General features: G+C 37.5%; 1 protein-coding gene across 10 annotated transcripts in view; it reads left to right on the top strand.

The window, feature by feature from the left end:
• The window catches only part of RELCH (RAB11 binding and LisH domain, coiled-coil and HEAT repeat containing), a 75,088-nt gene extending 56,102 nt beyond the window's left edge, over positions 1-18,986 (top strand). For 4 of the 10 annotated variants that reach the window (XM_062497978.1, XM_062497727.1, XM_062497903.1 and 1 more), the window contains 8 exons: positions 107-206; positions 4,148-4,230; positions 5,166-5,229; positions 6,981-7,119; positions 7,473-7,589; positions 8,490-8,578; positions 13,047-13,117; positions 17,197-18,986. In XM_062497978.1, coding sequence (XP_062353962.1) covers positions 107-206; positions 4,148-4,230; positions 5,166-5,229; positions 6,981-7,119; positions 7,473-7,589; positions 8,490-8,578; positions 13,047-13,117; positions 17,197-17,317 — 784 coding nt within the window. In that variant the 3' untranslated portion in view covers positions 17,318-18,986. Of the gene's footprint in view, positions 1-106; positions 207-4,147; positions 4,231-4,892; positions 4,976-5,165; positions 5,230-6,980; positions 7,120-7,472; positions 7,590-8,489; positions 8,580-9,371; positions 9,627-13,046; positions 13,118-17,196 lie in introns of those variants that run through there. The other 6 variants (XR_009933418.1, XM_062497818.1, XM_062498045.1 and 3 more) reach the window with 6 other exon arrangements.
• The last annotated feature ends 3,019 nt before the right edge of the window (positions 18,987-22,005 follow it).

The following is a 22,005-nucleotide window of genomic DNA, read 5'->3' as shown; positions in this document are numbered from 1 at the left end:
GAGTTTTAGATTTGTTGAACAAGGATTTCTTAAGACTGCATTTTTTAGGTAAAGAAGGGCTTGAGAGCATTTTTGTTTGATCAATTGCCCAACTGTTTTCTTCTAGTGCAAACCCAGCTTATCATGAGCTACTGTTAACTGTTTTGTGGTATGGAGTTGTCCATACTTCTGCTCTTGTTCGATGTACAGCTGCTAGAATGTTTGAGGTAAGTGTTATCCAAACTGTTTTCCACTTTTTTAAAACTAGAGTTCATTTTCTAAAACAGGGATCAATCAGACAAAATTACTACATTCTTAATAATTGCAAACAACTAAGCTGTGTACTGTGTGATGGAGCAGGAGGTCGTTGTTCAGTTGTTTCTGTATCTGTTCTCTGTTCAACAGCACATCCTTCTATAGGTCATAAGCAAGCATCTCTGACTTCTAACTTCTGCTTTTGCTATTCAACACATCAATAGTCTAATATACAACTTACCATTTTCCATAGGTCTTATGTATTCTTATACAATGCACTTGCATTGTAATTCAAACTAGTTTTCTTTGTACCAGATATGGTGATGAGGACACACATGTAACCAATTTTGTATTTTTGTGAAAATTAAAATAATTTTAAAAGAATTTACAGTTACTTTACTTGCCTCATAATGACAGCTTCATTTTTCCCTTAACATCTGAAGACTGAAACATATACCTAGTAAGTTTTGTTTTATTTTCACATCAAGCCTTTGTTTCATCAAATGTTCATTTTAAAAGGCATATGCAAAAGCTCTGGGGCATACTGCACTGCCTGAACAAAGAGAGACCTTTTTGTCCTATGCGTGTTAGAAACACATTTCTAATCACCATTACTATTTCCTTCTCCATTTTTTGCTTCCATATTTGCTTCATTTGGATAGCTTTAGGGGGGACCTCTAGCTGAACCTGACATCTTGTATCCATTTGCAAAAACAAACCTGAAGTCTGCCTCAGAAAAAAAGAGCACTTGACATATCCATCACCTTACTTTAGTGACACTATACAAGTCAGAGCAGAGAGAGCAGTAAACAACCACAAAAAGTTTCATCCTGAGACTGCAGTTGAAAACATCCAACAATGTCTTTCTTTTTTTTTCTGATTTGTTGGGGTAGGCTTGTTTGGTTTTTTTTTGTTTGTTTGTTTGTTTTTTTTGGGGGGGGGGGCGGGGGTTGGGGTTTTTTGCCCCTTCTTTTAAAAAGGAAGTGGGAATTTTTGGACACCCTTAAAATCTCTTTGCATATTTTCCCTCTCTCAAAAGCATTTTTAATATTCTATTTGTAATAATAAGCTTTTTTCCCTAATATTAGCCAAACATGTGAAAGACCTCAGTTACAAAAGGCTGTTGTCTTGGTTGCAGCTTCTTATCAAATTCAGCTGCGTGTTGATTATTTTTAGGCAGTCTATGCATGCTATTTCATATCTTGTTTCTTAGCATATTTCAATTTTTACCAAAGCTTAGGCAGCTTTCTTTTAAATGCTTTTCTTACTTGAAAATAGTAGCATATTACTATTTCCTGGATAGCCGTGGCATACATATTTATACATTGTGTTATGTAAGTTGGGGAAGTCACCTGTGCCAAGAGGTAGTAGTAGTTGGTTTCACTAGTGGAAGATTCTATCACTCAAGGAATTTCTGTAACCTGAGAGGCTGCTGAGTGGCAAAGCCCCGTGGTTCGATAATAGGATGAAGAGTATATGACCTGCAGGACAGCTATATGAGAACACTAAAGATTCTGAACAGCACCGAGATTGCAGGTCTGACTGCTTTACCAAACCTTTACAGTCTGTTAAGGGTTGGAAGGACACAGAAGTGATGTGGGGCCTTTCCACTCCTTCACTCCTTTGGGGCAGGAAGCTTTGTGCTACCATTTTTAAGCTGTAGTATGTATAAGTAATGATTTAGAGGAATCAAAAAGGATAACAATTTACATTGTCTGTCTCACTCTAACTTCACGTGCTTCTACATGGCTTTGCCCATCCAGCTGTTCCTGTTGTTTCTGTATTAATGTTTTTAGTCAGCAACTTTCCATTTGAACGTTGATGCAAACAGATTTGATTGCTCTGACTTGAACGTGAAGCACGTAGTTGAGTTATACATAAGCTTTGCTGGTCTGTTTGGGTTCAGGGCTAGGGACACATCTTCACAATGACACTTGTATTATAAAGCATGTTTTATTTTCTGTATGATGGAATGCATCTGTTCACCATTCTTTACCATACTTAGAAATGTGGCAGACCAGAGAGGAATGAAGCTTAGATCATTCTAAATTATTTACTAATTATACAAATCCCAAGCATTTGGGTTTTTTTTTCAAAGCACTGTATAACTGTTAGGCTTTTCTCTAAATGAAAGTTGGTAAAGAAAACTCAAGTCCCTGTTGGTCCAAGACTGAAAATTTTAAGAATTCTCTATTTTAATAAACTTGAAAATTAATAAAGCTATATATGAGAGTAAAACCATCATAAGCAAATCATTAGCTATGTCCTTAACAGCTGTTTGAAGAGTAGCCCATGAACTCAACAGATTGGCACTTGGAGCTGTTGCCAATGTAAATAATTGTGAAATGTATTAATGTTAAAATGTTGTAGTTGAACTGACATCCTAATACTTTCGGAATAACAAGTATAGGATGTTGCAACTTTGCCTCTCCAGATGCTTTGCTTTGCAGCAATAGTGTTCTTACACAGCTTCTCCCTGGTTTTCCTTCTCCAGTAATTGTCTGTGAGGCCACACTCTTGTTCCTTGACTGTGTGCACTCACGCATGCACACACACCAAACCTTGCTTAATAGGAATGACTGCTTTATATAGATGCTTCTGAAAAGTCAAGTTCCTTCCAGTCTTTCACAACTTCCTTTAGTTTAAATTCAGAGTTGGTAAAGCAGGAATGCTCTAAGGAATATCAGAATGTAAAATCTTCCCTAGTTAGAGGATGTAAATACTGCCTGGTTTTGGTACTGATATACTGACATCTACTACTTTTCCTGGAGGAAAAGCTTAGAACTTAATTTGTGTTCATTATGCAATGTGAGTAATCAGAATATAGCTAAATATTAAAAAGACATTTCATATTTCTCATATAAACTTACTGATAAGATTTTTATATTTATCTCCTAAAACCAGCAAATACATGCGAGCTACCTTACATGAGACACAAAATGGAAATATCTAATCTGTCCTCTTTATTAAGGAAGACAAAACCCACAATTTTGTTGAATATGAGAAAGGTTTGCAACTTGGTTTGAAAATTAGTAGGTTTTCATATGAAGAAAGCATGTAAAGGGCATTTGCAACATATGCAGCAAATGCTTGTGTATAACTACATGGGTAATGTAAAACAATCACCTAGGAACATCTGGCTTCAAACAACTTTGTTGTGTTCATGGATAGTGAATTTTACTGTGATTTCAAGCTTTTACTTTTTGGGATGCACTGCAACAAATATATCTCTTAGTTTGCAAAAACACTTGAGGAAATACATTTCATGGATGGTTCAAGGGTTCTTCATTTTCTACCTGCACAGACCAGCACGCATATTGCTTGGATGGTTGTTAAATATGAAGGAGTCCTCAATGACTTTCAGGAAAACATTTGGCATCTGGGAAGGTGCTGCTTGTCTCATTGTGAAAGTTGTGAGAGGTATCACTCAGTGTGGGGAAATCTACACACATTTAGCCTAGTCAGGACTTCTGTGTTGCCTGTGACAGCCACCTACTACGATAACTACTGTTGTGTTGAGTTAGGAACAGTATTTACATGAAATTGTCACATTCAAATTGACATCACTTTAGTACTTAATTATACATAACTTCATTTATAATTAAAATAGTATCTGAAACACACAATTAGTTGGTAATTGGTTTATGTTCAAGCTGTAAAATATCTGAAAATAAAGAAAACGTTGTATTGTTGAATTTGTCATGTTTGTGCTGATTGCCAGACCACTTTAAGCTTTTTTCACACCTTTGCATTTATGAAGCCTCTAGTGTAGCAGTATTTGCTTAGCTTCTAATTTTGGTTTGCTTTTTGTGTTTTTTCTTTCTCTCTCTGGTTATGCTGTTCTTCTTCCCATGATACTGTGCTCGCTCTTTCCGTGCATCACCTGTGATACCCCCCTGCTCCGACCATTCAGCTGTTGGTGAAGGGGGTACATGAAACTCTGGTAGCTCAGAGAGTTGTTCCTGCTCTCATTACTCTCTCCAGTGACCCTGAAATGTAAGTTCCCTGACTGTCTTGTATACCTAGCATCCCTCTTAATACTTAGAAAGAAGTAACCATCAGTTATGTCTCTTAATCTAGCTGAACAAAAATTGAATTACTTTTAAAGGAAAATAACCTTTAAATCACTTTTTTCCAAATGAAAAGGTTTACTGCAACACCTGGAATTAAACTGTATTAAAATGCTGAAAAAAATTCAAATAGAAAACTTAAATCCATGTAATTTAATTTTTGTTTTCTATATTTAATCATGTTCTTAGTTTTCAAATTTGCTTACATCATTTCTAGCAGAAAGCTAGATACTACTATTCTGTAATGCTATCTGCTTTGCTACTGCAAAATTAAGTATCATTTGCATTAATGAAATGCAAAGTAGTTTTGGCTGCATCTCATTTCTGATAGACAGCCATGGCGCTTCATTTCCTGGACATTCTGGTGTGGTATTTCTTTCAAGTTAAGGAGGGATGCTTTGCTAATCTCACTAACAAGTTGTTACTAACAGATGCTCCAGCATGAATAGTCTTAGTGGCTTTAATGTCTTGTGTGGGTGACTAAACCAAGAACAACCCCAAGAGTCTGCCTGCCCATCCTCAGTCACAGCTAACCCAGTTCTTCAAGTTTACCAAAGCATTTTTTATTGCATGTTGACTGGTTTGCAGCTGACTCTTCGAGGCATGAGTGAAGCATTAGTTGACAAGCGGGTTGCTCCGGCCCTTGTTACCTTGTCCAGTGATCCTGAATTGTGAGTTTTGGACTGAGACCTTGATTTAATCCTGGTCTGCTTTTTCCTGGTCTGCTTTTTTTTAAATTTTTTTTCTTTCATGATTGCTAGAAACTAATGTAACTTAAAAGTACTAATTATTTAATTTTTGTTTAAGTAATTTTATTCTTGGTTTTGAATACATCTTAAAGACCCTATACTTCCATTGTAGTTCAGTAAGGATTGCTACAATCCCTGCTTTTGGGACCATCATGGAAACTGTTACTCAGAGAGAGGTAAGACATCTGTTGTCACCTGTGTTTTTGTAGTGTAAGAAGAGGATGATTTTTTAATAAATCCAGAATAGAAGAAAGGGCAACTCATAATTTCTTCCTTTTCTTCCTTCCTTCCCTTCCTTTTCTTCCTTCCTTCCCTTCCTTTTCTTCCTTCCTTCCCTTCCTTTTCTTCCTTCCTTCCCTTCCTTTTCTTCCTTCCTTCCCTTCCTTTTCTTCCTTCCTTCCCTTCCTTTTCTTCCTTCCTTCCCTTCCTTTTCTTCCTTCCTTCCCTTCCTTTTCTTCCTTCCTTCCCTTCCTTCCCTTCCAAAGTGCTTTCTAGTTTGGCAATGGTGCTTTTTTTTTTTTCTAAACAAGCCAACCCTTATAACTGATAAAAACATTCCCTTCTAAATCTCAACCAAACATAAACAGAGACAGATAAGTAGAGGGGAGGCCTGTGCTTGAAGATGGGAAATCCCATGCTCAAAAAGATTTTTAAAACCTTCTCCAGTACAGTTGTGAAATCTAACTCCATTATTTCCAGCTGAAATAGTTCTGTTTTAAAATGGTGACCAAAAACATCCACATATTGTATTATTATTGTACAATTACTGTACGTTGTACTATTTTAGGTGCTTTAGGGTATCCTGCTTGGCTCCCAAATACTTCAGAAGAGCATAAGACTTATTTTTCTAGTCATGTATGCTGGTTTAGCCTTTGGTGTCCAAGATGGTACTGAAAGACATGACATTAGCAAAGTATTCCTTGAAGATAATGTAGAGAAGCAATTCCTCCTTGTTTTTTAAATTATGATACTATGGTAATAGATAAGAATTCTGAAGACAGTCAGGATTCTGCTGTAAGCAGTCAAAAACTGGATTTTATTTCATATAACAACTGTGCAATTGCATTTCTTCTGTAAGTCCTTGCAGCATTTTGCAGAGCTTGCATTCTTCCCGTAATTTCAACATATTCTAAAAGAATGTGTTTGAGGAAATGTGAGTAATGTGAGTCAAGTCAGTGATGACTCACACGTACTTGCAAGATGGAAAAGTTTGAATTTTGTAGCTTGGAATGCATGCCTATAATCAGTTGGGAAGAATATTGTTTTGTTACCACACAGAAATTACTGTATCCATTGTACTAATTATAATAAGCCTTAGAGTACAGAGGTGATAGCACCTTCCAAAATGTGTCATAAAATGTTATTTTTTCAACTTTGAATCCAAATAAAATACCTATCTCATTTTTGGTTTTCTAGCCTTTAGTTGAAGGAATCTCTTCAGTTCCATTGATTTTGCATCTCTGTCCTCTGCAAAAAAAATCATTTAATTGAGATACACTACAAAATTAATTAAGATTGAGATACTTTACAAAAAATTGAGATACATTACAAAAAATGCCATTAATTGTTTTTTAATTGAACAGGAAAACTCTGTAGTTATGAATAGTAAGAGGGAAATTGTAATAGCAGCTAAAAAAGGTAGTATCAGACTCAAGGAAACCTCAGGAGGAAAGATCAGCTTATATGGGAGCACCTGTCTGTTGTTAAAAGATAGATCAGATTAAAACCCTGGTAACAGTCTTTAAAACATAGAGGTGCATTTGAAGAGTTTGGAACACCATGTTAGAAAAACATCTGTAAATTTGAAGAAAGTCTGCAATTTGTCATCGGAAATACGGAAGATTGTAAACATACTCTGAACTGATCATAAAAATTACTAGCATTTTCATTCTTCTGTGTTCTTTCTATTTCTATGGGAATATTTAAGCTTCTGGAGAGAGTAAAAATGCAGCTGGCATCTTTCTTGGAGGACCCTCAGTATCAAGACCAACATTCTTTACATACAGAAATCATAAAAACATTTGGAAGAGTTGGACCTAATGCTGAGCCCAGATTTAGAGATGAATGTAAGTTGCATCCATGGGAAGATGCAGTCTTCCTCTCTCTGTCCGAAAGCTAATAGGTATGCTGGTTACATTGATGGAGTTTTTATATCTTTTCTGTATACTGTTATTATTTCGAAGGCACTCCAAGGTACCTTTTTATTTTAGGTGGTGCTGCCACAATTCTTTATTTCAAGTTTGAGTCAATCCATTAAATGTGCAAGGGCAATCCCATCAAGAGCAATTGTTTGCAGTTAGTATTCCATGCTGATGTGTGAAGTTTCAGGTGCCTGCAGTTGCCACACAGCACCTGTTTAATGCTAAACAAGTCTGTGGAAAGCAGTTTCAAATACTTATTCCTCTATTTACTTTTCCAGTTGTTATTCCACACTTACACAAGTTAGCCTTGGTCAACAACCAGCAGTCTGTTGATTCGAAGAGACTGGATATTGCTACCCACCTGTTTGAGTCCTACAGTGCTCTTTCCTGTTGTTGTATCCTTTTTTCAGGGGGAGTTTAGCTGTTGTTTCTCTGGTGGTGAGAGAAGTTTAATATTAGAGAAATAACAAAGTTTGTCTTTGAATCTGTGATGTAAAACATGGTCTATTCAGCATAAGGGAGAGGTTTTTAGAGATGGTGAATATTGTGGATTAGCTGGACATCAGGTGTCCACCAAGCCACTTTCATTCCCCTCCTCAGCAGGATGGGTGAAGGTGGGGGAGAATATTGGGTGGAGGAAAAACTCGTGTCAAAATAAAGGCACTTAAAGCATAAGCTATGCATGGAAGCAAAGCAAAACAGAAGATTTATTCTCTGCTTTCCATTAGTAAGCAATGTCCAGCTGTTTCCCAGGAAGCAGGACTTCAGCACATGTAGCAGTCACTCCAGAAGACAAACATTACAATAACAAATAGTGTCCTGCCCCGCAACCACCACTTGCTCTTAGTTTTTATATCTGAACAGGCACGCTATGGTATGGAACATCCCTCTGGTCAGTTTGGGTCAGCTGTCCAGGCTGTGTGCCTTTCCCCAGCTTACTGATGGGGGAGAGACAGCACTCATGCTGTGCCAGCACTGTTCAGCAGTAGCCTGAGCGCTGGTGTGTCACCAGCACCTTTCTAGTACCAATGCAAAGCACAGCACTCTTGATCTTAACCAATAAATACATTTTAAAAAATCTTAAAAGAATTGTATAGAGGTATGAAACACATGCTGTTAAGTATGTTTAAGATCTTTTTCCCTTTTTATTAATCATGAACTGTCAAATGCTGATCCATTTTCTTAGTTTTGCTGCTGCCCTTGTTCCATAAAAAAATATTATCAGAAGACAGAAAAAAAAAGTAGTATAATTTCAAAAGACAATCCTTGTAATACCTTAACAACCCGGGTTTTAGTTATTTCAGAGGATTTAATGGTCAGTCACTTTCTACCAGGACTGAAGTGTTTACGAACAGACATGGAACATCTCTCTCCAGAGCATGAGGTGAGCACCTATGTTTACTGAGTATGATATGTAGGTGGCAGAAGTTGAAATGTGATGGCATTTAAAACCAGAAGTTAAGGAGGGCTGCTCATAAGTGGTATCGAAACATGGCTTCGAGGTGGTATTTTGATAAAGAATAGGTCATGTGATCTAAAAACCAGTAAAATCTTATAAAATGTATTTCTAAGCAGAGGACCTCTGCAGACAAATATTCACCTGTCAGAAATGCATCTACAAACACAGATCTTCCTAGACTGAAGAGAAAGGAAATGTTTTTACTGTCTTTATATTAATCAAACCAAGGATGCACTAAAATCAATGGCTACAATATATCCAAGGAAATGTAGATAAAAATTGGTGGAGTGCTGAAAGAAACTATTAAGGTTTAGGGAAGTAGAGCCCTAAAATACCTGGGGTACACTTCATATCTGCAGTACTGTGTCCAGTTCTGGTGAGAGTCCAGTGAAGGGTTGGAAGAGAAAATGAGAGAGCTGTGACTGTTCAACCTGGAGAAGGGAAGGCTTGGGTGAATTTCATCAGTACCTGCAGAGAGGGTCTAAAGAAGACAGAGCCAGGTTCTTCCCAGTGGTGCTCAGTATAAGACCAGAGACCACGGGCAGAGCTGGATTGCTGGGTGTTCTTTTGTTTGGTTTTTTTTTGTTTGTTTGGTTTGGTTTTGGTTTTGTTTTTTATATTGTGAGAATCACTGAGCAGTGGCCCCACATTTTCCAAAGAGGTTGTGGAGTCTAAATGCTTGGATACTCAGAAGCCATCTGGACTTGTTCTTCCTCAGCATTTGGCTTCAGGTGATCCTGCTTGAGCAGGGGGTTGGACCAGATGATCCTCCAGGGGTCCCTTCCAACCTCAACCACTCTGATTCTGTGAATTGTAAAGACCTGATTAAAAGAAGCAGACAGGACAACATGGGGAGTGAACAAGATCTCTGGTAGGAGGAGCTTACAGAAAGCAGCAAAAAAAAACCCCAAAAAAGTTAGCAGAATAAGCCAGCTTGATCTACTTGAAAATCTTGGCCAAATGCACTTTTTTGGTAAGTACTTGAAGAGGATGAATACTAACAAATTGAAACAAAGAGATGTTAAGTGAGTAGTAGAAATGAGAGAGATGTCATTTCATTGCATGCTGGAGAAAATCTTAACAGGATGAACACTTCAAGGGAATGAGGAAAAGATTTAAATCAGAATGTACAGAAGTTCTAGTCTTTGAAGGTTAATACTGCACTTTCATGAATTACTTTGTATGTGAGAAAATTATTTCTTTTCCTTGTGTTTGCAAAAGTGACTGAATTAAGATGGCTGTATTCTCTAGGAGTTCTGAGTTCTTATATTCAGTAACAAAGTTCCTTCTTCCAGGTATATTTTCCATTTAAAAGCCTATAGTATCAATCTTTTATTTTCTGCATATTATTATTGGAGGAACTTTTCAACCCAAAAGGAAAGGCTATGGGTTCAGAAGGCTGAGTCAGAAAGAACAGTAGTGACCTGAGCATCACTCAAAGGCAACAGAATTGTGCTTCCTTATCACAGGCAGCACTGGAGCTGTGGCAATGATATTCTGTGTTCAGAGAGATGTGGAAGATGGACTGGGAGGTCTCAAGCATATATCTGAAAGCTGCAGTAGAAAAAAGTTTCGTTTTCTTTCACCAATGGGATAACTGATATGAGCAGTGCTACTTCATTTTGTAGTTAATGTAACTTCTGAGGTTTAAAGACATAGTTCAAAAGATACTCTGAACTAGAACAAGGAGTTTGATTGAGTTGGAATCTTGTAGTCAGAGAAGGAACTGAGGACTGGAATAGGATTTAAAATAAATCAGGAAGTAAAGACAGCTCTCAGTCCTCCATTACCACATTCTGCATTACTGTGCTTAAGTGACTTCTGGCAAGATGCCAAGTGGGGTTTTTTTGTTTTTTTTTGTTTTGTTTTTTTTTTGTTTTTTTTTTTTAAGCCAGAGAGCAATATAAAATTAAAAATATTTACTCCTGCTCTAGGGGGTTAAAAAACTCACTACAGGCTTTGCAAATTTTGTCTCTTTTTTTTTTTTTTTTTTTTTTTTTTTTTTTTTTTTTTTTTGTAGAAATGGATATCTAGTGCTTGATCAGCTTCCCACTTCAATAGGATGTTTATAGGCATCATGATGGAGGCCTTCTGAGGCCCAGTGAGTTCTAGTGTCTGTCTTGGAAGCCTTCTATCTCAAAATCACGTTTTCTGAAATGAATGCCATTTACTTTCTCATGTAATTAGACATCTGCATAAACAGAATTAAGCCTTTTTTCATTATTTTGGCCACTATGGTGTTATTCATGATTCAATGGCATATCACTTGACAAATACACATTTTCTAAATCACAGAGCCTTAGCTCCAATGGCATTAACATCAGTACAGGGTTTATGCTCATCTTGGAAGGGTAACATTGTTGAACTGGCTTGTGTGGTTCTGTCTGGTAGCATTCACCACTCATACCTCATACTTGTTTTCCTTTATTTCATATAAATGAAGTTGAAGTTGGGCATTTAGGTCAGACCTTGTCATCTTTAAAGGAAACATTTCATCTTGTGCAGACATTCAGATACTTTACCAGCATCACTGGTTCAGTAAATCCCTTCTTCCTCATTTTCTACTTGCCTTGTATGGCTTTTCAAAGTAAGTGAATTTAAGTTGCACGACAGTGAGTCAGTACTTGGTAGAAATATTTAGTCCATATACTGTGGTCTTGTTTATAAGACTTCAGCACGTTAAGTCTCTTAAGTGTCTCTAAATATAGAGTTAGTGCTCTAAAATATTTTTGTTTAGGGAGATGTGATTTCATAATCTGTCCTATGACCAAACAAAGAGAACCCAAGGGAATAGGTATGAGCAGTAGGTGCAAAGCCATAATGTAGAAAGTTAGAAATTAATTTGTGGAAGAGGTGAGAATTGCTCCACTTCATCCAGGAATTGCACAGCCTTCCCAGAAGGAGCTGTGCAATAGATGGGAAATCCATCCTGTTATTGAAATGATCCTGGCTTCTGATGAATTATTGTCCCCTTTGATCAAGAATTCATATTGTTGATTTTTGGAACATCTGGATTCACATGTACAAAAATGTAGGAAAGCTCCATTGTACAGGTAGAAAATCTAGGTAACAAAAATTATGGTAGCTGTGCTTAGAAATTTCAGGGGCTTTTTGGTAGAGAACAAAAAGCTTGTTTTTTTCACTAGAATTCTGAATGTAATTCTCTTGTACCTCTGTACACTTGAGCGTTAAGTGTTTGTATAACGTTTTGTGCAAATGGAGGACAGCAAATTTAGCAGGAAGAGTTGTAGTCCTGTTTGAATGCTGCTCTCTGAAACACTCAAGGGTGTATAACGCCTGCTACCTAAAACTTAAAATGTTTCAGATGCTGAAGTAATACTTTTGGAGAAATAGAGTGAGCAGTGGCACAGATCTGCAGACCAGGTCACATCTTATTAGTGTAATTAATGGTTGTGCTGCAGACTTGACAGAAACTAGCATTTTAATTTATACAAATACATTTTAAAATAGTTACCAGTTGGTAGTAACTATTAGTGACTGATCTGTGTTTTAGAGATTGAAAATAGTGGTTTTCCTTTGTTGTATATATTCAGGTTTGGTAAGACAGTACTAATTTTAATTGCTTGTAGCTTTGACATTTTAAGTTTAGTGTCTCAAAACAGTCTTTAGCTTTCTTCTGAGCTGTGGCAGAGGAAGTTTCCATTTATGTGTGTTAGTATATATGTGTGTATATGTATATATTTATAGTTTCATACTTTGCATTCTGACTTTTTTGCCTAAGTGTTTCGAAACACTTTTGTCTTAATGTTGTGAACAGGGCACATGTCCCATGGATTAACTGTATGAATTTTTTTTAAACCCTGCTATTGGGAATCATTCCTTTATTTTTGGTTAAATGTAAAAATGTCAGTGTGGAGGTGCCTTCAGTCTTAAATCCTCTTTACCCTTTAACACTGTAATTGCTTAAATAAAGTAAAAAAGCTATGAGTCATAGGAACTCTGGAAGACACCAGTGGAATGATATCAAGTTGAATTTAACACTTCGTTCCATTAAGATGTTGTCTTAGGATGCCACCACACTTTTTTCTTTCCTTGCTTTTTCTTTCATGCATAATGTTGATGAAGATATTGTGTGTCACAGATGTTGTTTAAGCTCTGTTTTTAAAAGCCTGGGGAAAAAGGAGGGAGTCCTGAACTTCTGTAACGCTCTGGAAAACATTTTCTTCCTTAAGTTATTTTGAACGTTTTTGTTGTTTCTAACCACAAGGCATTATCAGATAATTGGAACTCAGAGGCACTTGAAAAAAAAACAGGGAAACATTGAAACAGTTCTGCTAATGTCAGAATTATTTGCAGAGTAGACTTCATGAGAAGTGTTAATGTAAAAGGAAAAATGTCAAATGTCATGTATTCGCTTCCTTATGTGTCTTAGGTTATTTTGAGCTCCATGATAAAAGAATGTGAACAGAAAGTGGAAAACAAGACCGTCCAAGAACCACAAGGGTAAGACTTCCACTTCCCTTTTGCTATATGCCTCCGGAGTAGTGTTCTGCAGAGTATATTCCATAATGGTGTCCGAGGCTTGTGTCCTGAAATCCTGCACTGATATATGCTGTATTTGAAAACAGATTTTAGAAACTTTAATGCAGTGGTTGTTTCTGTCACCAGTGTAAAACACAAGACAGTATTTTATAGGAATGATGTTTTTGTTCTTAATTTTTTATTCATTTAAAGCAGTATTTAAATTTCTGTCCTGAATCTGAGAAATCAGGGAGTGCCCAGCCTAAATGTTTAGAGCAATGTATGCAGCAGACACTTTGCCACTCGTAGGGGTAGCAATCTGCAGGCTGAGGGAATTGTTCTGGTCCTAGGAATGGCTTGCTTCAGGCTGCTGTCCTGGTTTGCACATGACTGGTGCACACAAGAACAGTCTCTCCAGTGTATAAACTGACCCTTGTGTGAGTGTTAGGAAGTGGGCTGACTTTGGGAAGATGCCATCTGTGTTGCAGTTTGGTAAAACACCCTTTCCACAAACACAGAGTAAACCCAGCTCTCCAGGGAGGAAACAGACACATGGTGCAAGTGCATCCATTTGCTTCACATGTAGAGATGGTGTCGTATGTATGGACTTCCTGGTAACAAAAGTAGCCAACAGACCCACATTGGATGTGGAAATTTAGAATAGTGTCTTTATGACGAGTTGTATGTGCTCTGTTGCCTGCTTATTGCCTGGAATGGCATGCCTGCAGGTAAATTAGTGTGGATTATCATATAACTTAATAAATCCTTAGCAGTGTTGCCAGCAAGTGTGTGAGAAGGTATCAGAAAAGAGAATCTCTTCTCAATCCCAAGGCTTTTTCAAGAGAATTGAGACAATTACTGAAGCTTTTTCATGTCATGCTTTCTTGTCTGCAACAAACTGATAGAATTTGCTTCTTGAAAGAGCTCGCCCATAGTCCTGGAAGCAGATGGTAGTTTGAGAATGACAAAAACAAGAAAGGTGTACAAAAACTGAACAGAAGAAACTTCAAGTAGACAAAGAGTCAGTCTCTCACACACCAAGTAAAATAGTTCAGGCTTTACTAGTAGTAAATACTTTGAAATCACAGTCAGTCCTATTAAGCCATTGCAGAAACAGATAAATGCAAACTTCATACAACATCTAGGGTATTTTCTTTAAGAATGCAGCTGCTGAAAACTAAGATATGAAAAGGATAAGTCTTTGCAATCTGTTCCTTTGTTCTTTAATTAGCCTTCCCCTTTCTTTTTCAACATCAGGCTATGGTTGCAGTCTTGTACTGTACAGAATTAACAAGAAATATTTTACTACTGAAAAAATGACCTTTCCATATACATAAATATCTCTGCTTTCTTGCTAAGTGCTTGCTAATTTCAGTTCCTAATTTCAATGACAAGTATATATTTGGCAAAGGATTTAAATGTGACTGGGATATAAATTACTGGGGTTTGTTAACAGCATGGGAATGCACACACAGAAGTCAAAAATGGTGCAGAAACAATCTTCAGATGTTCTTCTCTTGTCCCCTTGCTGTTAGAAAAAGTTGGTCAAATAATATAGGATCAAAGAAATAATTTTTTCAGAAGATAGACTTTGCATTTTAAAGTGTTTAATATAAGTGGCTATCCAATATTTTCTTTGGCAAATAACAAGGTATTTCAATCATGTGTAACAAATTAAATTAGGAATTGATTGCTATAAGGTGCCTATCAGGAATGTTTGTTTTGGCCTGGACCTTCCCCATAAAACAGGTAGAACTCTGTGTAGCATCTGATTCATCTAAACACCAGGAAAAATTTGACATTTACACATTATTTTTGTTTGTGGATTGGGTTTTGTTTTGGTTTTTAAGTAATGAATAAATGCAAGGACTGATTGTTTTCTGTAGGACTGATTGTTTCAAACAACATATATTATTGCTTTGTTGGGTTCTTTGGTTACTTTTTAGACATGTGAGACTCCAATTGTTTGATTTTATATTAATTTTTGCTATGTTTAAATATTCAGTTTGCACAGTAATGAAAGTACTTTGGAGGCATATTCAAATTTCCAAGTATGCAGGATGCTGTGGATTATTTTCCTATTTACAGTAACATAGTATTAGAAAACATGAACTTCTAGGCTCTGCGGTTGTTACTTTTTAATTTTTGACATCAGATGGCTGATATTCCCTAAAATGTTCCAAGAACCAATGGAACACCACCTTGTTTTCCTCAGTCTTACTCAGGATCATTAGGCTAATGAAGGCACACTTTGTTTAAAACTACAGGTTTGTCACCAGTTGCTAGGCTTTCTTTTCTGAAGTGAGCAGTTCTGTGTTCTTAATGCTGCTAATGTTTGGAATGTGCAGTATTTCCCAAATAAGTTTTCATACCTATACACAACTCTGGGATACTTCACAGAGTGAGATCGCTTCTTGTCCTAAACTTAGCTGATAGTGAGTGTAAACTGTTACTTATATAATTTATATGCCCTTGCTTTATCATGAAATCAAAGGAGATTGCATAATGCATCTGCCTTACTGTAGCAGTAATTTCCGTGCTGAGTTTTACCAGCTGGAAATATGTGATTGATTAGTTGTCTGGAGATGTCAAAGATGTCTGGCTATGTGATCATGCCTGAAATAAATATTTTACTTAAAAAGTTTATAATTAAACTATTTGCAAATCCACAGTACAGCCTTAGTGAGAAGCTTCCCTTTTAAGGTACTTTTAAAAGAACCAGAAATCATTATCACTAAGCACCTTTTTTTTTTGGTGTGAAATGGAAGAATGTACTGGGTGCACCCCTTGTACCTTTGAAGAAATCATTCAAGTTCTGCTGAAACCATTCAGGGTTAACTTCAGTTTGATTTCCTTGATGCGAGTGTGTCTCTAACAGAACTGTTTATAACTTTTCAGACTGCAAAGTCAGTTCCTGGAATCTGGCCTTTGCCAGTAAGACAGACTTTGTGGTCTTAGCTATAATTTTGAAATGCAGAGTCCACGCTTAGTTTACAAGGAAGAATTTATTTGATAATGTTTTTAAAACTGTCCTTTTCCAATGTTGAAAAACGCTTGCCATTTTGACTACAAATATAGGAAGTATGGAATATTTGTTAATATTCCTGCTGTGTACATTTGCTCTGTCTCGAGATAGATGACTCCTACTATGCTAAACAGTTATATATCTCTGAAGTGGAGTTCACTGATATGTTGTTAATTAAAAAAAAAACTGTTAATTTCACACAATATGGATGATTTCTTAACATGTTATTCAAAGCTTATCATCCCTAAGCAAAGCTTAGCATCCCTAGCTTCAGCATTGATTGGATTGCTCCTTCCAGCCCAGTTTGTGGGAAACCTATGAACTCTCCATTGTCCTATCTATTATGTCTCAAGCAGTAACATCCAAGTACAGGTAATAGTGCTCCTTACCCAGTGAGGGGCTGTTCCAGTAGGACTCAGGGTGGAGTTTGCAAGAAATTTAAGGAGATCAAAGGAAAGCTAATCAAGCAATTCATAAAATGAAGATTTATTGAGAGTTACTAGGTTAACAATCCTCACCAATTTTTAACTCTGCTCAGGTAGAAGTAGCTGGAAAATAGAGTTGAAAATGAAGGAGACAGGTCACTGTTTTGTACTTACCTTGTTTTCATTCATCTCTACATGTCTGCTGATGTCACTGTTGGAGGCAGGTTACTTGGGTTAGAAAGGTCTGTGTCTGAACTAATATTATTGAACTTACACTAAATAAATGTAAGGATCGACATTTGTGGTGAGAAGGCAAAGACAGTCTTTCACAGAGGTATTTGTCACTACAGCAATTCCCCAATGGGTAGCGAAAGGTGGCAGCCAAAGCTACTAAAAGTTAGTGTGCACAAAAATATTTTACCATTTTCACAGGCACTGTGAGCACATAATAAATTTAGCAGTGTATGTATGGACTAGGGTTTTCAATTCTTGACAGACTGGTCTTTTTTGTTTAAACCTCTGAAACAAAAAGACAATTTAGTTGCTTAATAAATAACATAATGTTCTTTCTAGTTTGTAGTCTTATGCCACTAAATGTTTTTCTTTCCTAGCTCAATGTCAATTGCAGCGAGCCTGGTGAGTGAAGATACAAAGACCAAGTTTTTGAACAAAATGGGCCAGCTGACTACATCAGGTGCAATGTTGGCTAATGTGTTCCAGAGGAAGAAGTAAGATGGGAAAAGGAACTCCCAGCTAACACTAAGGTGGACCTCACAGAGACTTGTTCCTGTACTTGAAGTACTTGCCTTTTAATTTCTTTTGTCTTATGTTCTTGTAGTATAATTTTATTCTAACCTCCAAAGATATTTGCACTGCTTTTGAATATCGCTGTGTATCTGTTAATTTTGGGTTAACTGTGGTTGATATAAAACTGAAATCATAGTCTGTACCAAGTCCCTGTTCTGTGTTCTTGTCTTTCCAGCATAACTTTTTTATATAGTGGAAGGTTTTGGTTTTTTTTTATTTTCTGACAGGATATCAGCAAATATCTGTATTATACATGGAGCTATTCTGACGGTACTTAAAATAATGTAAATTTGAAGTCATTGTCATGAAGTAATAAAAGTGGAGATTACTTATGTATTTAAATTATGAGAGAGTAACGAAGATTTTTTAAATTGTTTCTAAAAAGAAGAGGAAGAGTCACCAGCATTTGTCTGTGCTTCTAGGGTTGTTTTTGTAAGTATTGTGCATCTTGAATCCAGAGGAATTGCAGTATCTAATGTATGAGACTGCTTGCACTGCATCAGTCTGCAGGGAATGCTCATGTTTCACATGCTTTATGCTGACATTGTAAATGCTGTACAAAGTCCTTCAGATAAAATTCTCACATCTGTGTGGGGTTTTGGAGGGATTTTTTCTTTTGTAGGGGTTTTTGTTTTATTTTAAAGCACTTTACAAGTCTACACATCGCAGGCACATCCATTAAGTAAAGGAAAAACATGATAAATGAATAAATGCTAATAAATGTGTAAGCTACTACACAGGGTCCCCAGTACAGTTCTGCAAGCAGAGGAAGCCTTATGGAGGAGAGAGACAGCTTTCATCTTGCACTCAGTGTTCTGAGTGGAAGTTCTGTTTACTGTGAAAACTAAAGATATTTTGTTGTTTAGATTGAATTTCAGTTCAAGTTTAATTTTGGAATATTTGAGATTATGCTGAGTTCAATATGCAGTTTCTTTAAAATGTTAAGTAGACTGCCTACATACTTTTTGAAAATGACATTACAGGGAGTAAATTCAACTACCAAATATTTTTGTTAGCAAGGAAGTATTAACAACTAAATCCTTTTCTTCTTCTGCACCACCTTCCCCACCCCGCCTTTATTTCAATGTAAGCTTCTGAAAGTAAACTCATGTGCATGCATGAACTGGTATGAGGTAGCAAAATATAAAAGCTCAGGCATTCTCTGATATGGTACCATTCAGCTGGAAGTATGGACATCTTCGAGGACAGGGAAAACAAAAAGAGCAAGGGAATAAAGTATTCCCTCCCTCCTGAAACAGGATATGGATGGAGTAACAGGTCAGGTATCACCCTTAGATGGAGATAACTTGATGCTTCTGAGTGCTTCATGTCTGTGCCTGTTGGCTCTGCATACGCTGTTCCTGCCACGTTTGTGTTGTGACAGGGCCTGCTGCTCACGTGCACGCCATCAGTCCCCTTACACTGCACTGATGGAACATTTTTCTGGAGGTTACAGACAGCTCCACACCTTCGTGTTGCTCGTTACCATGAAAGTGTGCTTTTAGCAGACTGACTGTGAAATGAAGACATTCCTGAGGAATGGGAAGTGGTGACATTCCTCCCTGTTGTTCTGTTGTCAATAAAAAGTTTTGTATACCTGCCTTGTCTTGTTACTTCTGCTCTTCTCTGAAAAAGATAATCACATCAACAGAGCTCATACAGGAGAGACCTCTAATGCAGAGAGGTTGTTTAGCCTTAACTTTTTACATAGCACGTGGTAGACTAAACTTGCTCAATTTCCCATCTGTGTGCTTGGCTCCTAGACCTGTGGCTTTACTGCCATTTTCATGCAGGGTCTCCTCCTATGTCTCCTGTGCCACAGTTTTGTTTTGGATTTTTTTTTCCTCTTTTCTGCCTTCTCAAGCAGTTGCAGTGCCAGACAGCCTTGTAGTCATGAGACTGAAATCACTCCATGGTTAAGCTGCTACTTTCTAAATCAGGGCAGCTGCCTGTGAGAGTGGCTGCTCACCTACACTGAACTTCATGCAGTGTTTGGGAAACTTGTGAATTCGCACAAGCCAAAATACTGTGACAGCAGTTTTACTGTGGAGAAAGTGGGATGAGAGTCTGTAGTTTGTTAGTATAAATGCAGCACCTTTACCCCCATAGGGTAATAGGTCCAGTCTCCTCAGCCCCTTGAAAAGTGTAGCTTTTGCTACTCAGGGTTCCACTTCATACCAGTTGTAGGAATTTGAGCAAGGATCCCAGGAAGATCAGCACAGTAACGACTGATGTGGAAAAAATTACTGGGTAGACAGCAGACTTCTATTGCAGGTTGTTCTTCAGCAGTTTTTGTTCCTAAATTTCAGGTCTCTGTTAGTATATGTTGGTTGCAGGAATATTTGAAAGTATTTATTAGTTTTCAAATATGAACAGACTTTCAGCACTGCAAGTTGTTCTGTGTGGGGTGCTTGGTGATATTTGGGGTTTTTTCTGATTATTCCTCTTAACTATGGCACTGTAGGATTCAGGACTGGGAAATAAAAGAGAGACCCATTTAATGAGAATTCCCAGATATTTTAAATTAACTTTTCCCCCAATTTGCTGTTACTATTCAAAATAAGTGAACCTTTGGGAGAAAATGTTTTGTTAAAAGAAAGCGGTTCATCCCCTAAGGGTTATCTTCAACTGCTTGTGGCTCTGCCTGAGTGAGGATTCTGTAAAAAAACCTAAGTGTTTGCCTTATTGGCATTTCCTTAACTTTTTTACGTCTTGGCTTTAAATGTCAAAGGTCTCACACTGCCCCTAGTGAACTTCAGACAGAATCTTAGTATCTTTATTTAAAATATTGACTCTCATGTTCTTAAACAAAAGTGATCGGTGGGCTGAAGGTACCTGGCTGCCTCAGTGTATGTTTTCTGTATATTAAGCATAAGGCTAACTGGTATTATGCCTACATTTTGTTCCGAAAGAGATTGTTTTCTAGAACTCTAAATTAGGCAAATTGCTCTTTTTGTATCTTCTAAGCAAGGTGAATCAAGGGAGCTCTGTAAGAAAAGCTGCTAAGTCTTCTGTCAGTCTCTTCCTACTCCCCTTCTGCACCAAGAAGAAAAACAATCCTGCTATTACTGTACATTAAAGTATATTCTGGTTAAGAGAACTAAAAGCAGGTTGAATGGATTTGGGGCTAGAGAAGGTGGGGAATCCTATGGAAAATTAAGAATTATCTATGAAAAACATCTGTTGTGAAGAACAAGGAGGAGTTTTTGTAATATATTGTGGGAATTCATTCCTACATAGGGATGATAAGATGATTCAAAAAGATTCTGCAGAAAAGAAGATTTGTGGGATGTTTCTACTCTCTCTGTTGTGACATTGTTAATGGTATTTCTCTGTTTCAGGAGTCAGTGGCTCTATATTTTAGTGCGTTCATGAAGGTGGGTATATTGCATTCCAAATGTTTTAAGTAATTTCCCTTATGGAACTTACTGATGATATTTATGTTTATGAAGCAGCAGCACAGGTTCATGGAGCAGAAAGTCACTGACATGTTGATACAGCAGACTGTTTGGCATGGCATTGATCTGAGGTGGAATCACAAATGCTCCTGCATCAAATGTTAGTGCTGGTGAATAACAGGAGTGAAGGCAAATGAGATTTCAAGGAAACTGATTCACTGGTTTTCTAAGTGCATTTGACTAATGTTTCTAGTAAATACATTAGGATTCATAGCTAATTTGGTTTAGACTATGAAATTGGTCAGCAAAGGCCCAGAGAAGCATGGTTGTTAGAAAAAGCTCTCAGGTCCTGGATGTCAGTGGTATACACTGATATATTATTTAAATAATCTGGATGAGTAACCATGAATGAGTAATCTTTTTCCAGATACGCTGTTTCTAAGGTTTAGCTTAGAAGCTGTTTTAAGGTTTCCTTAGGTATAATGCTGGCCAGTTTTCGTCCATACAGGTAAGCTGTAAGAAAATATGATGCTGCTTACAGAGTTAGTAACAGGCAAGATGTGGTATCCTCTGTCTTTGGAGGCATCTGCACTACAAACTGAGCTTGAACATCCATCACACAGTTTGGTGGAAGACTTTGTTAGGCTGAAGATTTCCATTTCCTAGAAACTTTGGAGAATGAGCAATTCTTCTGCAGAAGTCAGTGACTTGAAACAGTGATTCACCACTTGTTGTCAAGGGCCAACATCATGGCAGTGGTCATTCTGGTTCCTTTCCCAGCACTGGGATTGCATGTGCCTGCCACTGCCTCCCTCAGTCGCCCTGTGTCAGGCTAGTCTGCACCCTCTTGACTTCACCATCCCACAGAAGCAAAGGGCTGTTTGTTCTACCATCTAAATACTGTTTGCAAATAGGGCTGCTTGCTGTGTATTCAAATATTACCATTCCCAAAACTGTTGTGACTGTGGCCTTCTGCTGCTGCTCCTTGCCCTGCACTTCCACAGAGTGTTTTCCCATTCCACAACACCTGAGAGGCCTCTTCAGGAGATGGAGGCAGTAGAGTGGAGTACTGCTGAAGTGACAGCAGCTGTAGCAGAGCATGTGCCTTGTAGGATCATGTGGGTGGTTCTGTCAGGCATTTGCACCTTCCCTTTAAATATGCTGCAAGGCAGGGGAAGTGATGATGGGGAAGAAGCAGCTGCAATGTTTAATAGG

The sequence above is a fragment of the Cinclus cinclus genome, chromosome 1, assembly GCF_963662255.1.
Source record: "Cinclus cinclus chromosome 1, bCinCin1.1, whole genome shotgun sequence".
Classification (NCBI taxonomy): Eukaryota; Metazoa; Chordata; class Aves; order Passeriformes; family Cinclidae; genus Cinclus; species Cinclus cinclus.
The sequence above is the reverse complement of the archived record's forward strand: the minus strand, read 5'-3'. Positions and strand labels throughout refer to the sequence as shown.